The sequence below is a fragment of the Ambystoma mexicanum genome, chromosome 11 (assembly GCF_040938575.1).
Source record: "Ambystoma mexicanum isolate Mex_15411 chromosome 11, UKY_AmexF1_1, whole genome shotgun sequence".
NCBI classification, from domain to species: Eukaryota; Metazoa; Chordata; class Amphibia; order Caudata; family Ambystomatidae; genus Ambystoma; species Ambystoma mexicanum.
Window position 1 is genome coordinate 1,327,704,188 of NC_090934.1, and position 16,102 is coordinate 1,327,720,289.

At 44.6% G+C, this 16,102-nt stretch overlaps 1 protein-coding gene across 1 annotated transcript in view; it reads right to left on the bottom strand.

Annotated features, from left to right (window-relative positions):
* MYO5A (myosin VA) overlaps positions 1-16,102 on the bottom strand; it is a 937,291-nt gene that overhangs the window by 32,583 nt on the left and 888,606 nt on the right. The window contains exons 38-39 of the mRNA XM_069624847.1: positions 11,122-11,272; positions 396-678 (exon numbers count right to left, since the gene is read on the bottom strand). Coding sequence (XP_069480948.1) covers positions 396-678; positions 11,122-11,272 — 434 coding nt within the window. The remainder of the gene's footprint in view (positions 1-395; positions 679-11,121; positions 11,273-16,102) is intronic.

Here is a 16,102-nt window from a genome sequence, read left to right on the forward strand (position 1 = left end):
AGAATAGATACTCTCACAGAGTAAGAAATCTGTTTATCCCTATCTGTGATTCTGAACCGTTTTTTTGAGAACAGTGCAATATCTATACACAACATTTGGGGGCCTGGATAGGGACAATAATATAACAGTGATGCTTGCATGATGCCTGGCAATCCAAGAAAATCAATGTTTGACAGCCATGCTGAACTTCTGCGATCGCTTGCTTTCCTTATTGGCTGAATGGCACAAGAATGACAAAGCTGGGATGAACACCAATATTGTAAAAACCACTGTTGTGTCTCAAAATATTTTTCTGCTAATTTAATCTGACATGGGCAAGTGCCAAACAATTTTAGCTTAAACTGTACTATGATGAAACTATGACAAGCCAGAGGTAGCACAACAACAATTCTTACCTTATCTGCATCCCTTTGCTCCACGAGCACATGTCCTTGCGCAGCAGCAGGTTATTCAGAGTAACAGCACCAACAATGTAGAACATCTGCTTGATGACCTGCTTGATGAGTTCGGGATCCATACCGTGCTGGCACATCACGGAGTGGAAGGCATTCAGCTGCCTGACAATGGAGTCCAACGTGTAGGTTCCCTCGTCTGCGATGCTCGAGGTTCTCTTCCGCAGCCCCGTGGGCTTCACTCCAGAGACACCCTGAATAGTTTCATGCTCCAACATTCCAGAAACTGTGCAGAAATAATAACATGATCCACTGCAGTAAAATACCCAATCAAATGCTACAATTTCAACGTGTTCATTTTTGCATAGCATTCTGATAAGGAAAGCAATCATTACTAGGAAAGCAACCATAGTGGTTTAACTTTTAAAAGTAATGAACACCTTTACTAAAAAAAAGTACACACAATCTTAGCGTGATATACAGTAGTTTTAAAACCCTGTGAAAGTTGAGACACAAAACCAGGCATCATGCATATTATTGTGAAAACATATCTAAATATAAAAAAGCCTATTATTCCAGTGTCAACTAATACATTTACATTCGAAGACAAATGGCTGAAATGTAATGTGAATTTTACTTAAAGGTGTTCATCAATTCATGAACCATTGTAATTTGCTGACAGGCTGCACTTACTAAGTAAACAGAGCTTAGTACAATATTTCCACAGTGGAACGTCATAAAGCACAGCCTCTCCCCATTTTCACACATAGTTAGTGTGTTGGTTTAGTTGCCGATTATGAATTTGGATCATTCCGGAAGGCAAGAAATTCTCATTCTCTTCATGCCTGCTATGATTCTCTTTGTTCTGAATGAAGGTCTGTGGTATTACTGAGAAAAGTTAGTCAATTATCCAGTAGAAGATGAAGCTGACATCACAGATAACCAACTGTTCTCACATAGGGCCGGGAGGATACCTCAGGGTCAACGCGTTAGTCTTGGAAGCAACAAAACACAGAGGGTTGCAGGTTTGATTTCCGGTCCTGCGCTAAAAGTGCAATATAAAGGCTCAATTCCATTTTTTATTTCAGTGAGCTGCCAAATCCTTCCCATCGATATCTTTGTAGTCTCTTCCTCCCACTCTCTAACTCATGCACCCACTGGTTTCTATGAGGAAATTCCGACCAAAACACTGGTTTCTTCTCACATAATAACATCAAAATAGAACTAGTCTATAGAAGGAGATCCACCACATAAAAATGTGCATGCATTGGTTACTCACAAACATGTCTATTGAACAGGCCAACGTGTTGGGAAACACTTAGCCTAATGACTACGAATCATAACGTGATGTGCTGAAAATGTGCTTACAATCACTCGTGGAAATGAGCCTCCAAAGAGGTTTGCGATTTCCCCAGGATCTCACTAAAGCCTGGTGCGTGCACTCTGACCGTAGTTTTCCAGATTAGCACTCCTTTACCTAAAACACTGTAGAAAATACCTTCTCCAAGGACATGCTGAAAGACCCTGCTTCTGCCTGTGGTGATGACTCTCTACTGGAATTAAAGCTGTTCACACTCTCACAGAACTTCTACACCCTTTGTAAACTTCTGTTTTCCTTGAACTCTCATGTTTTCTTAAGTATGACTCATCGAACAGTCATCTTGATAAGCTGGAAACAGAACGTGTCTTGTGAGAGCTGCAGTTGACTTTCTGGTTCCCAGCACTTAAGTTCTATTTTCTGATCAAATGTGCCAACTGGCTGCCTAAGCATGTGCACAATTCTGTGAAAAAAAAATCAGGTTTTACAGGATGTTCCACCAAAACATTTGGAAAGTATGTGGCAATTAAATTTGAATTTTGTTACCTTAAGTTTTCTTTTAGTGGAGTTTTGGGGATATTATGTACATACACTCAATCCTTGCCAAGTAGCGCGAAATAGAGACTAATAAATGTTATCTAGTGTCATTGAAACTTTAGTTCACGTTCTGGGTGCCAATGGTAGTCAGTGCCCCATGTCATTATTCTAAACAAAGCAGGTGCAGAGAGAATCTGTGCAAAAAACGTGTGTGCAAAATGTCTTGGGGTCTGCCCATTAGTATGCCCAGCAGATGGAGGAGATCAGGATTGGTGCTATGTTCCTTCACCCGCAGTGCTGATTCGAAGCCCGTACAGGAACGCCTCATAACGCCAGGGATTGGCAGCCCGATTCCTGCAAACGGGTATCTTGACAATCTGTACCTGGCTTTCTTGAACTTGTAAAAAACCGGGCACATTTTGTGCAAATAAAGGGGGGGGGGGCTACCATTTTTTTGCAATGGTGTTAATCTTTGCTGATCTCTACTGTTCACATACATGCGTGGTGGAGATCGGTCTGGAGAGAGACTGCACGCATGCTGTGAAGGAAGGGAAACGCTGCTTGCTCCCGGGATTCTGTACTTCTCTGCATTTATTCATGGACTGCTCCGTTTTGACCATGTGTAGTGGTGGCTTTAAATCACAAGAAAGAGCATGGCCATGTGGATTTGCAATTGGTTGTTCTCTTTCTTGCCATTCCACCATGGTAACAGAAACAATTCCTATTGTCTTAATGTCTCCACTTCATGGACATATGAATGAAGGGGCCCCGAAAAAGAGCCAGTAAGGTACTGAAATTGCTCACATATGTCACATATCGTTAGCATCTCAAACAAGGCATGAGACAATACTATTTCTGGAGATGCCGAATTGGTTCAATTTTTTTTGAAAGAGCGGGTGTACTAATGAGGAGATATGCCCCTCAGCGGTGGGCCGACCCTTTTGGTAACGGCTGCCGTCCAAGATAAGGGCCAGAGTGAGGGTCCCTTAACGAGGCTGCCAATGCAGTTACCGACAGGGTCGGCCTGCCGCCTAGGAGCATATTGCCATTAGCACCCATGTATTTTCCTACACAGGTGTGTCTTTTTAAAATAAAAAAAAAAAAAAAAAACTTACCTTGGCTGCACGGCCCAGCGCTGCGAAGTGCTGGTGTCCTGGAAGTCAGTTTTCACTGTTTCACAGTTTCCTACATGGGTGCTAAGGTGTAGGAGGAGCGGGGAAAGGGGTGCTGGCTTCCCAGGCCGATATGCTCGCCGGCTTGTACCATACAGTCAAGCCCGCGTTCAGAGCATCCCGATTGGCTAGCACCCCCCATGAGGGTGCTAATGGTCAAGCAGACAACTGTGGCTAAGTGCCCCTGAATAAACTAGAATTAAAAGCTGGGCCAAGAAAAGAGACCAGGTCCCTAGAAAGAGGTTTCTTTCTAGGACTATGGAGCAGTGACACCACACATAAGTAGGACTATGGGAGTATAAAGAGAAATTGGATTATTTTTAGCGGTAGGTGGTTGGTGGTCAGCGATCGAAATTTCAGAGGAGACCAAGAACACATGGAGAGAGGCAACCATGTTTAGCACCAATGAAAGATTCCCGACAACGAGCCAGTAACAGAACAGTGGCTAGCGCATCAGCACAGGTGCCAGATGCAGAGGTGAGATGGAAGCACATAAGTGTCCAAGGAGCAAGAGGCATGTGCAAAGGATCCCAGACCAAATGTCAAAGGGCTGTAACCAAGGGTAACGGACACGCACCAGGCCGCAGTGAGGCAGAGGGAACAAGCTGGCGGGGAGGCTCACAGACTAGATACACACACAGAGCCAGAGAGAGTGCCCAAAACACCAACACCTTTTTTTCCGATGAAACATGACGTGCTGCCTTTTTAGCCATGATAATGCGTTTAGGAGAACCAAAGATTAACAATTGCCTCCTTGTGGTTTATGTCTTGTTTAAGAGGTCCTGGCCTTTGCTGGCCGTCCTACTTTGCCAGCGGGGGAGGGTCCTTTCTCTGTGTGCAACTTGGCTGGCAGAAAGCCTACAAAGGTTCTTCTGTGTGTGAGAGCTGGCAGTATATGGACAGGGTGGTGGTTTGCCCACAAGCAACATTCCTCTAGGGGCATGTCTGTTGCTGCTTAGATTCGGGGAAGTTGCTGTTCACTATTGGACATCCACCTCCAAGTTTGAATGTTGCAAGTCCCCCTATATGCAGAATGTGGTAGTGGGTTGACCCCAGCCCTCCAATAAGGTGACAAGATGGACCTATGAACATAGGCAACCACCGGAGCCTTAGAGATCCGAAGTTTACTGGGGACGATGGAGAACTGCTGCAGGAACCAGCATTGGATCAGTCAACGATGTTGCGAACCTCAAACTTCTAATGCACTCTTTGCAATGCGGCTTCCTTCCTTTGACTGATGGGGCCAACAAGCCAGGTGTCCTGCTCGAGGTGAATGGCCGTCCTCGGCTCATAGAAGCGTGCATCTGTGCATTTCAACTGCATCCCCCGGGCCCACCTTTTCTCCACTGCAAAGACTTCCACAAGGCCTAAAAAGCTGTAACTCTTTGAGGGCATCTTCAGGGCTCTCTCCTGTGATGCCTGAAATCTGATGTGCTGACGTTCATCAGCCAAAGTCCAACCGCCCAGCTGCGGAGTGCCTCCTGATCTTGCCACGAGTCAATGCACAACAAGCATTGGTCAAGCCATGTGTGAGGGTATGCAGATCATGGTGGGACCAAAACAGGGTGTGTCCCCCAACCGTCTGAGGTCTCTAGAGTAACCGAAAGACAACGGCGAACACCCTTAAACCTGCAACCTGTCAACCCTGCATGACAACAAACGTTTTCTTCCGTTCCGGATGTTCAGGGGCCTGAGCTCTCAAATATCTCTTTTACCAACCCGTCCTCATTTGATTTGCATTTAGCACAATGTCCTGCTCACCTTGTCACCATCCGGGGTTGGTCCAGGGTGCTGGAGTCTGGTTCACTACTTCTGGGGACATTCTCTTGTACCGTAGGGGTAGCAACTGTTTCCCAAAACTCTACAACTCGACTTAAGTTCCTTAAACTCACCCTTGTGCCTACTACTTTGGCTCTAAACTTGTAGCTCCTTTGCTGTATATTTCCCATCAGAGTGGCCTCTCAAATTGCTACTCGCCTGTGACTATCAAGAACTTTGTGGGCCTTCTACAGACACAGACTCTCACTTGATATAGATTTGACTGCAAAGACTAGCTTATTGGTGTCCTGGGCTGCCTTTTAAGTATAAAGCCAATGTGTTTTGTGCCAACAACCTTTTCCCTACTTTAGTACTTTACAGAAAATGTGTTTTACTTTTGTGCATTTCTAAAGTAGTGAGGAACACATATTGGGCTGGCTAATTTGGCATATATATGTACATTATTAGTTGCACCTACCTTTGATTAGTTTGCTTATAGTGTAATATTTGAATAAAATAGCTTATTTGAGTATTTTACTATCTGTTGACCTTTTACTTTTATTATTTGACTGTACTACACAACAGCATTCATTGATCCTATGTTCAGCCTGACTACTCAGCCGTGCTACCTTAAGAGCAGTTAAGTTTAACTTTGGATGAGATAGCCTTGTTTTCCCACGTCGGCTTTTTCAACTCCTACTGCAGGTAGAGACTTTGAAAAACCCTCCCAATACCAGGGACCAAAGCAAAGGCTCGTAGGCAAGCGAGAGTGGAGTTACAGGAACCCCAATGAGCAGCAATGAGGTGAAACCCAGAGAGGGACGATCCAATCACAGACGGCGACCAAGAACTAGGATAACCAGAATTGAACCGCTGCACTTTGAGAGATGGAGGCCAATTCGAAAGTTAAGTAACTAACAGAAGGAAAACTGAAATGCACAACTTTGATAAAGAGCGATTTGTGTAGAAGAAAAGTAATTTTTATAAGGAATTTTGTGAGACACAGGCCCATCCTAAAGCGTTAATGAATGAAGAGAATGACAAGGAAATACAGAGCTCTGACAAAGAGTCCAGTATGAAAAGGTAAAAACGTGATTGGGACGCTGAATTATGGAAGACAAAGCACAGTCTTAGAGAATCACGAAAATAAGACAGACAACAATGCAAGACTTAACTCTGAGAGAATCAAGCACCTGACAAGTGTTTGAAATACTGCATTCTTGGAAAGAGTCTAGTCCCAAAGTGTTACAGCGACAAGCCTTCTGGGAGCCTGTATTCAAAGCCAGAAACAACCCAAAAAATTAAACTAAGGGGAATGTTACATTCTGGGAGATGCACTAAAACTCCAGATTGAACAACAAAGCCTAAGAAAGTGAAACCACCCAAGCAAACTGTAGTATTGTTTGTAACAATACTAGAAACCCAAAACCTGACCATGGCAGAGACTGGAAAGTAAGCAAGAAAGAAAGGAGATAAACACATACACACGAACAACATGCTAAAGGTTTTAGGAAACCGACCCACTCCCGACAACAATTTTTTAAGACATCTTTGAAGTTTGAGTTTCATTGTATAACCCATCACGCAACACACCCATGTGGCCACCAAATGTATTCCACATAGTACTCTAGTGCAAGCACTGGTTGATGCTAAACTTTAAACATGAATAGAGGGCTTTAATGAAGCTTTGGAGACTGCATCAGAGTTGTGTGGAAGGTAAGCACCAATCTAGATAGTATTCCTCAGCCAAAGGCAAGAGCCTCCAACGAGGGCGAAAATCGCCTAGCACAGCAAAGGGTGGTGACAGGCCTGTAAATACTATTAGTGCTTGTACAAGGGGGAAATGGAAGCCTAACCTGATGTTGCCGTGAAAGCTTTTCCAGGTCCCATGGTCCAGTTTACATGCATGTAATGCTTTCAAAAAAAGTAATATCTTGGACTATTTGAAATGCATTCTGGGTGTAGTGGAAATTTGGTTGCAGGTTCAAATCCCGGCAAGGCCAACTCAGCCTTTCATCCTTCCGAGGTCGATAAATGAGTACCAATTTCGGTTGAGTGATACTGTATGTAAATATGTGCTCTGTAAAGCGCTTTGGATAAAGGCGCTATATAAATAACACATCATTATCATTAGTGGGACACGTCGGGTATACTGCTCGGGTGTTAGTCTGTTTGCACCCATAGCGAGCAGTCCGTGTGAATGGATTTGTGTTGTAAAAGGGGGGGGGGCGGTCACACTCCCCGAAGACTCCTCACCTAGGTGATCCTCCCGCACTGGTCCACGCCCAGGAACTGGATCCAGATGCGATGGCCGTGTCCTGGCCACCTGGATGACAGATCCTCAGGGACTAGTGGGTGAGACCCCTTCTGGTTTCTCACACACTGTACAGCAAGTTATTGAAAACTTGTTGCATCAGTGGTGGCACCAATGGCTGGGAAAAAGGTGATAATCGCTCGCGACTTCAAAGTATAGTCTTTGCCTCGCGTGCTCCAGGCTCCGACAAGAATAGCAAACGTGATCAAAGCTAATCCTCTGTTTTAAGCTATCCTTTTGAAGGAACTCTTTGACAGGATATTAGTGTTAGGGCTCACACCTAATAGTCGGAGGTAATCTATTTTGGTTCTGGGTACGTATTTAAAAAAGGGGAAAGGATGGATCCCTCCAACTATCACCTGCTGGCGATGTAAGATTTGAGTGCCAAAATATTCTCCTCACTTTTATTAAAGAAATTGAACCGATGGGTGCCAACTGCTACCCATCCTCTTGTAGGCACAGACACAATCCCTTAGTCACCGAGATATATTTGAGCATGTGTGGTCATCACTACTAGAAGGGCACAATTTGAAGTTCTTAATGCAAACGGAAAAGGGGACACACAACTGGCCAAGACATCGACAAATCGAAAGGTGGCCACTTGCATGGATTGTGTGTTGAGGCCACTCAGCGAGGATGGTAGAGCCCCTTACATATTGCTTTTACAACTATTAGTGATCATGCCCCTTTAAACTGGATACAGTTTTTGAACCTTTGGGGTATCACCGTTCAAGAATTGTCACAGAAGCGAATGTCCAGGGCAATCAGATCCGATGGTCCAATTCTAATGTAAAATATCGTACTCTATCTGTGAGTGACTACGATCCATTGCCTTACTGGTAGATAACCAGTGGGACCTTGGCACCATAATGGATGGGCTTGCAAATAGACAATCTCTATCAATATCAATCTCGAATTTACCATCCTAAGGCGAATTTGGGGGTATTCGACCGGGCCATCCATCTGAGAATGAAGGCCTATCGCAAGGCAGTTGCAGGTGTTAAAAGCTGCTGCTCCACGCCAAGAGCGGCTAGGGGGTCCCAATTGGTTTTGCTCTCCACCCATTATAAAAATTGGATTAAACACCACAAGAGCTTGATAAATGCCAGTTGGAAGCTTCCTGGTGGGGGCTTCTTTGTTGGAATGCAACCATATCCCCGAATCGGCCTGGTTTGCCCCCATCATCGAGCTCTACTTTGAACATGACAGATACCTCTAGCCTTGTAAATACCAAGGTATCCGACATATCCATGGAATGTTTTGATACTGAATGTATTCTAGAGGTTATTGCTAAAGTAAAGGCATCACTTGCTCCAGGCACCGACATGAATAGCAAAAATTGTGATCAAAGCTAATCCTCAGTTTTAGGCTATCCCTTTGAAGGAACTCTTTGACAAAATATTAGTGTTAGGGCGCATACCTAATAGTTTATTAAAGAAATTGAACCAATGGGTGGCAGACAAAAGGCTGCTGAAGAATTACCAAACAGGATTCAGGTGCGGTCACAGCATGGCACATAACTTCTGTGCTTTACACTGTGTAGATGAGGAAATATCGCAATGGCCCAATTGTAAATATCTAGGTTTCATAGATTACTCCAAGGCTTTCGACTGTCTCCAACCTTATCTTGTGGAGTAAATTTGGAAGGTGGGGCCTGGATTTTTGACTGCTGCATCTTCTTAAGTTACAAAGTCAGGATAAGCCAAGACTGAGGCATTACCCGACCCATTAAAAGAAATCAAGGATTTAAGCAGGGGTGCATGTGGTCACCCCTGCTGTTTAACATCTATGTCTCTGATATGGAGGAGGCACTACGTTGTTGTCGAAAATAAGCCGCCCAGGCTTGGTAGGCAGTCTTATGTGGCCGACGTATGCAGACGATACAGTGCTCTTTGACCTTACCCCCATTGTGCTTCAACATTCCATGAATGCCCTTAATGACTTTGCAATTTTGCAAATAATGTGAAAATAAACGCTGCAAAGTTTAAAATTTTGATTCTGGGGATAGGTCAAGGGGCAACCTTTTCATTGCAAATTGGCTAATGTAACATTGCACATAGTAGATAGTTACATCTACTGCGGCTATCCAATAAAATCTCCACCCACTCCCATATTATGGTGAATATATCATGCCACGAGTTATGAGGGAATGGATTACGATTAAAAAATGTATTGCCAATAAGGGAGGTTTCCACATTCAAGGTCTCTTCACTAAATATAGTAAAAGCATTATGCCTGGTTTATTATATGGACTTGAGGCATTATCGCACCTCACACGCTAGCTGGCTGGACATAGTCGCGGGTGAATTGATGCGCTCTATACTTGGCGTGCCCAAGGCTGTGCATGTGGCAACACTACGACTTGAGCTTGGGTTACAATCCATCAGATACGTATGGTCTCTCCAGCACACCAAATTGTACCTGAAGCTCTCTGCCAATCGGGAATCAAGAGGGACACCTTGTTAGGTTTGATTTCTCTTCCATATTGCTGATCGTGTACAGAATTGCTTTGTCAGATTTGCAAAACACTACACTTGCCCATTTAAATGAGATTGGTTTACTCCTGGACAGTGCCCCTTCTCTCCCAAATGTGCACATTATAATAAAAAAACAAAAGAGGGTATTAGAACTTCTGTGCAAATTTGGTTACTCTTCAAAGTAGGAAGAGGTATGCAGAATATTGCATTCAGGGTATTGCGAGAAGCTATCTTCGTTTTAATATTCTCCATACCAACGATATCTTGGGGCCTCAAATGGTACAGCATCTAATTAAAGATTATGTCGATTATGTAATCTGGAAATCGAAACTAGCCGCCACATATTGATATTGTGCCCAGTGTTGAGACTTAATTAGAAGGGCTAGGACAGTATACAATCTGATCAATTCTTGAGTACGATCTTTGGAGCAGAACCACCGGTGAATGTGAATGGTGAATGTGACTGCAGCCTATTATGTATGGAGAGCAGCCTTGGTATTATTTGATGCTGCACTTAGGACATGATGACTTGGCTGATCTTGTTCTTCTTTCAAAATGAATCCATGTATTGTCAATTTTTTAGTATGGATAATGAATTTGAGATTTATTGATGTACATACCTAGTAGGAAATGTTTAATAACCATTTTTACTTGTTTTATATGTTGATGCATATTTTACTTTTCTTTTACCTAATTGCTTGTTTGTTTTATAGTGCAAAAGATTTTTACTTTTAACCAAATTAACTTAATAAAAGAAAATTTTAAAAGTGCCCCAATGGTGTGGAACTAAAGGGAGCACTTCACTTAGCATGATCTTAAACAATATGGCTCTGCCAGTGTAAGATCTTTCCAAAACACTTTTTACCCCCTCCCCCTCAGAGTACAGTTTACAATCCTACAACCGAGGCACACAATTTAAAAGTTGCATGTTTAAAACTGGACGAGGAAACTCAACATTAAGAGGAATATGTGATGGAAGCACAGCAAAAGACTGGGAAGAAAGCAGGATTATTGAGGGAATATATACAAACCAATCGGATCACTATCTATTTAGCAGGAAGCCAGATGCTGCAAAGATGTAGTCTTCAGACTAGATCTTCTCCTGGAGACAAGCACCAGCATTCTACTTACCATGATCTTTCCTTTGACATACCTATCATTGGCTGGAGGATGCTCTCAAGCGCTCGGACCAGCTGTTGATAGTTCTGAATGGCCAGATCGCTGAGCACCTGCCTATATTCGGCAAGATCAAAATTTGTGAGGCAATGTTCATTCTGACGAGGTGTGTTGTGCTTCATAAATCCCTGTAATTATGGGGGCAATGAAAACAAACCACATTCAATTACAGCTCCTTCATATCAGAAAAAACATGTAAAACAGACAGTATGCACAACATTAAAAACGTGCTTCATGCCTTCAATAAGCCATCACGGTCTGATTATTAAGGACAACCACTCTACACCATCTACTGAGATATGGATTTAAAGTTGGTCTTAAGCCGTTTACATGCTTTAAAGGACCATCTAAAATAGATATTTGTGATTATTTTGCATACAGAAAATAGCACCTACTTAATAATAGATCCTTATATGACCATATTCTTAAGTGATTTAATGTACTTTGGCTCAAATTTGGGTAACCCTTCATGCTCATGGAAACTAATAGGAGAGACTGCCTCATCTGTTAATTACCAAACATCTAAGCGGAGATGTTCCAATAGTATAATCACTCTGAAAGTGTCAACTAGAAGTGTCCCTTCTAATGGATTATGTCCTCCCACAGATTCCTCATCTTCGATATATCCAGAGCCTGCTTTGCAGTCTTGGAAATGTTTTGACAGCAGGGTGCACGGTGCGGCATCAAGTTGATGTCCCTCGACGATTACCATTCCTGCGTCCAAACGGGACATCAATGATAGTATAAATAGCACACACTGCGCCAGTTGCTGCAGTTCTGTATTTCCACATGCACAGCACACTCTCGGAATGGTGCGACTCGCCTCAGCGAATCTCTCAACCAATGTCTACCTTTTTTAAGAAATATTCACGTTGTGTAGGCCAAAGACAGGCTTCAAGAGGTGCGTGGACTGTGATCCGAAGGCATCAATCACTGATCCTCAAAGGATGTGCCTCTGGTGCCTTGGTGAAGAACACAAAGTCAAGGAGTGTGTCTCCTGCCAATCGATGACCAGCAAGGCATTGAAGGAGAGAAGATCGAAGCTCACCCTGTTGGTCGGTTTCAAAGTCGGTCTTCCACACATTCAAAGAGAAAATCTTGCAAAAGTAGAAGCTCGACCGCAGTCTCCAGAAAGGCCCAACAAAATTATCGACATTCTAAACTGTCAAGATCCAGGAGCGATTCCCGTCATTCTACGCCATTGTTTCTCATCCTCTGACTCCTCGCCCGACAAGCGCAAAGTAAGTTTCCCTGATTTTATAGAAAAGATTTTTTTTTTAAGGCAGCTCCTCCTGTTCACTATTAAGAGACGAAAAAAGGCTTTTGAACCCAGCGCATCTTCCAAGACTGGCAGGGAATCCAGCAAGGCTCCGACCCGCTCGCCCAAAAGCCTGAGTATGAAGACCACAGGGATGGTGTCTTGTACAGTGTTCACCACAGAGACTTCATCGAAGCAAAAAGCTTCTGTGGCTTCCTCCTCAAAGGAGTCGAAGGGCCCTCCGACATCGACCTCAGAGACTCAAGTTTTGAACCCAAATCTAAGACAGATTTCTTCAGATCCTTTGGGTCCATCTTTGACGAAGATGAGGAAGATGACTTGTACCCTTCGAGTATGAATGCTTAGGAACTCCCAAAGTTCCAGGAGTGTTGGTAACGGATCAATCCCCGCTTGAAGGCCTAGCCACTTGTCTAAAAGAAGCCAGTGGTCTGGATACACCCCCCCCCGCCCCCGAGGTTGAATTTGACACTTCGGACATACACTCTTACCCAAATGTGGCCTAAAGAGCGGTCATGAATAGGGTGATTGGGGTTGGGGACGTCCTGTTAAGGACATTACCCAGGAGGACCTTACAGACATTTGAGATAGGGACCATCCCAAGGAGCCTGTGCTGCCCTTCCGTACAGCACTAAGAAAGCCCATCCTAGAAAACAGACAAAAGCCTGATGCCACTCCTGCTGTGAATAAGGAGTTGGTGAAGAAGTATAGACCACCTTCTGTTGACCCAGACGTCCTTTCCAGGCACCGTTCGCCAGAGAGTTTGGTGGTGCAGGCAACTGCTTCTACCTCAAAGGCAGCAGCTTATCTAACCATCCCTCCGGATAAGGACAATAAGAAATACAATGCACTGGCAATGAGGGAATTCTCTGCTGGGAGCATGGCACTAAAAGCCATCAATGCATCTTGTGTTCTGGCGAAACACACTTAAACATAATGAAATGTCATTTCTCAGGCTGCAGAAAACATTCCCGAAGGGGCGATAGGAGAAGGCATCAATAATCTCATCAATGATGGTAAGGAGGCTACGTGCCAGTCCCTTCAGTCAGCCCTTGGTGATGGAGACTGTGTCGGCCGGTGTACGGGCTTGAGTGCAGTCATCAGGAGATTTGCGTGGTTACGCAAGTCTGGGTTTGCCCCCGACGTCCAATCAAGGCTCCTGGACATACCCTTCGATTGGTCCAACCTTTTTGGACCAAAGGTGGACGGCAGCCTAGAAAAGCTACAGGCTACCAATGCTGCAGCAAAATACTTGGGGGCAGCCATTCATTAGCCGCAATAACACAAACCTATGCAGGCTTGGAGGAGGCATTCCTTTTGCTACTACTCCTCCTTTGGCCATAGGGAAGAGATCAAGCTACCCAGAGAGGACACAAAGGGTTATCATGGGCCATAGGGGAATAACTGCCCATGTAGCCACCTCCTCACTGCCCTCTGCCACAGGCCAAAACCTCTTAGAACTTTGCTCGCAGGACCCCGCTAGGAGGCAGGTTGACCCAGCATCTGCAAGAATGGCATTTAATTGCTTCAGATCACTTGTGTACATGCACGTTTAAATGCCATATCATATCAGATGCGTGGGTACTACAGATAGTGGCCCAAGGGTGCTGTCTTACAAAGACCTACCCCCGACTGTCCCATGTGTAAGCAATCTCTTCGGGAACCAGATCAGCTCCTTCTACAGTAGATTCTTTACCTGTTGGAGAAAGTTGCCCTGGAAAGGTTACCTATAGCAAAACAATACCAGGGTTTATACTCCACCTATTTTCTGGTTCCAAAAAAGACAGAGGAATGCAACCCATTTTGGTCCGGCGACGCTTGAACAAGTTCCTCAGTAAGGACAGATTCAAGATTGTCACTCTTCCAGGTTCTCCAGCTCCAGGATTGGATGGTGTCATTCGATCTTCACGAAGATTACTTGCATGTGCCCATACATGTCAAGCACAGAAAGTACCTGAGGTTCGCCACTGGCAGACCTCACTATCAATTTCGTGTACTCACCTCTGCCTGAGAATCTTCACCAAGTTGATGGCTGTGGTGGCAGCGGATCTAAGGAGGGGACGGATACACATCATTCCTCACATAGATGATTGGCTGAACGGAGCTTGTTCTCATGAACAGGCTCTGGAAATCTCAACAGCACTTGCCACTCTCTCCACAAACTGTACTTCTCCCTCAACTTCAAGAAGCCCAGGTGACACCTTTTCAAAAGCTGCAATTAATTGGAGCAATCATGGGCTCTTCCTAAGGCAAGGCTTCACCTGCTGAGTTGAGGTCTCAACATATCTTGCAGATGGTAACGAGATTTCATAATGACCAACATCTACCGGCATTCGACTTTCTGACTAAGGATGAGGTCCCTCCACTTGGCCCTCGATCCCCAATGGTCACAATTCTCAGGCAGGATGACTGACTTTCTCGGGTCCCAAGCAAGGTTGCCCAGGATCTCCTGTGGTGGGCCTGCACGGAGTGTTAGGGAGAATTCTCAATAAATGGCTGATTCCCCTTACCTAATGAGTCCCTCAGCAGCTTTGCTGGATTTCTAGGGTTTAATTTTTTCACCTGGCAAGAGTGTGAGCCTTTTTTCCCACTCTTACATGTGTTTTGCTGTGTGTGTTTTCACTTTGTGTGATCTTGGGCACTCGAGCCTCACCTACTCCAGAACACCACTTTTTGTGTGTGTTACACAGCACCTTAAGTGCAGTGACACAGGGTTGTCTTTGAGACTTCCCAATTACTCAATTTTTCTGGGGCGGACTACTGTCCCCCAGAAACAGATACAGTTGTCATTAACTTTATATAGTCACTTTAAACTGCAGACCCAGTACACCCCATTTTACAGGAGTACTGGAAAGGGTTAACTTTTATCCCTTTTTGTCTGTGCCTCTTGGAGCCTTGTTTCGCTCCCTTAACCTTAACTTTAAGACTTGGCTGGTGGCAGTGGGATCTACCCTAACTAACTTTCCTACTGCGATTATATTATATAAATGTGGTATTGTTCCAGGCTATTATAGTAGCCTCGAACATAAACCCGCTTCACCAAATACATTTTATTTTGTCTCCGGCTGGGTTTAGTCGCCATTTCTTTTTGTTAAGTCTTTCTCATGTTTTTCTCTGCGCGCCAAACCGAGCATGATTCCTTTGTTCACTGTCTTTTCGGGGGCTTCTGCACAGAAGCCCTCCTTAAGGCGCCCGATAGTCTAGAGGGGCAGGATGTGAGGGAGGGATCTTCGGAGCCCTGCCATGGGTTGCCTTAGTAACCCAAGTCGCACTCTTGTCTGATTGGCTAAGGGGACTGGCCTTACCAGGCCAGCCACCCTGCTGTGTGATTGACAGCCAGGCTGTATGAATGGGGGAAAACTGCATAAAAAGCAGGTCTCTGGGACTGGAAAGGCATAGTCGCCACTGGAACGAAAGAACCAATGAGGAACTGGAAGAAGAGGACCCCTACAACGATTGACCAGCCCGGTGAAGCGCTGCTGCAGGTCCGAATCTCCAAATCCGACGACAGAGAAGATCCTCCAGGAGACTTCTTCCCTTGAGCTGGTGGGACCAACCAGTTCGCCCAAACTACACGCCAGGACCCCTCCTCTGGTCGAATTTGCTGTACAGAGCTACAGTGGGCCGGATAGCCAGGAAGGTCGGACCCTACTTGGGTTTTAATGATCGCACCTTTTATTAG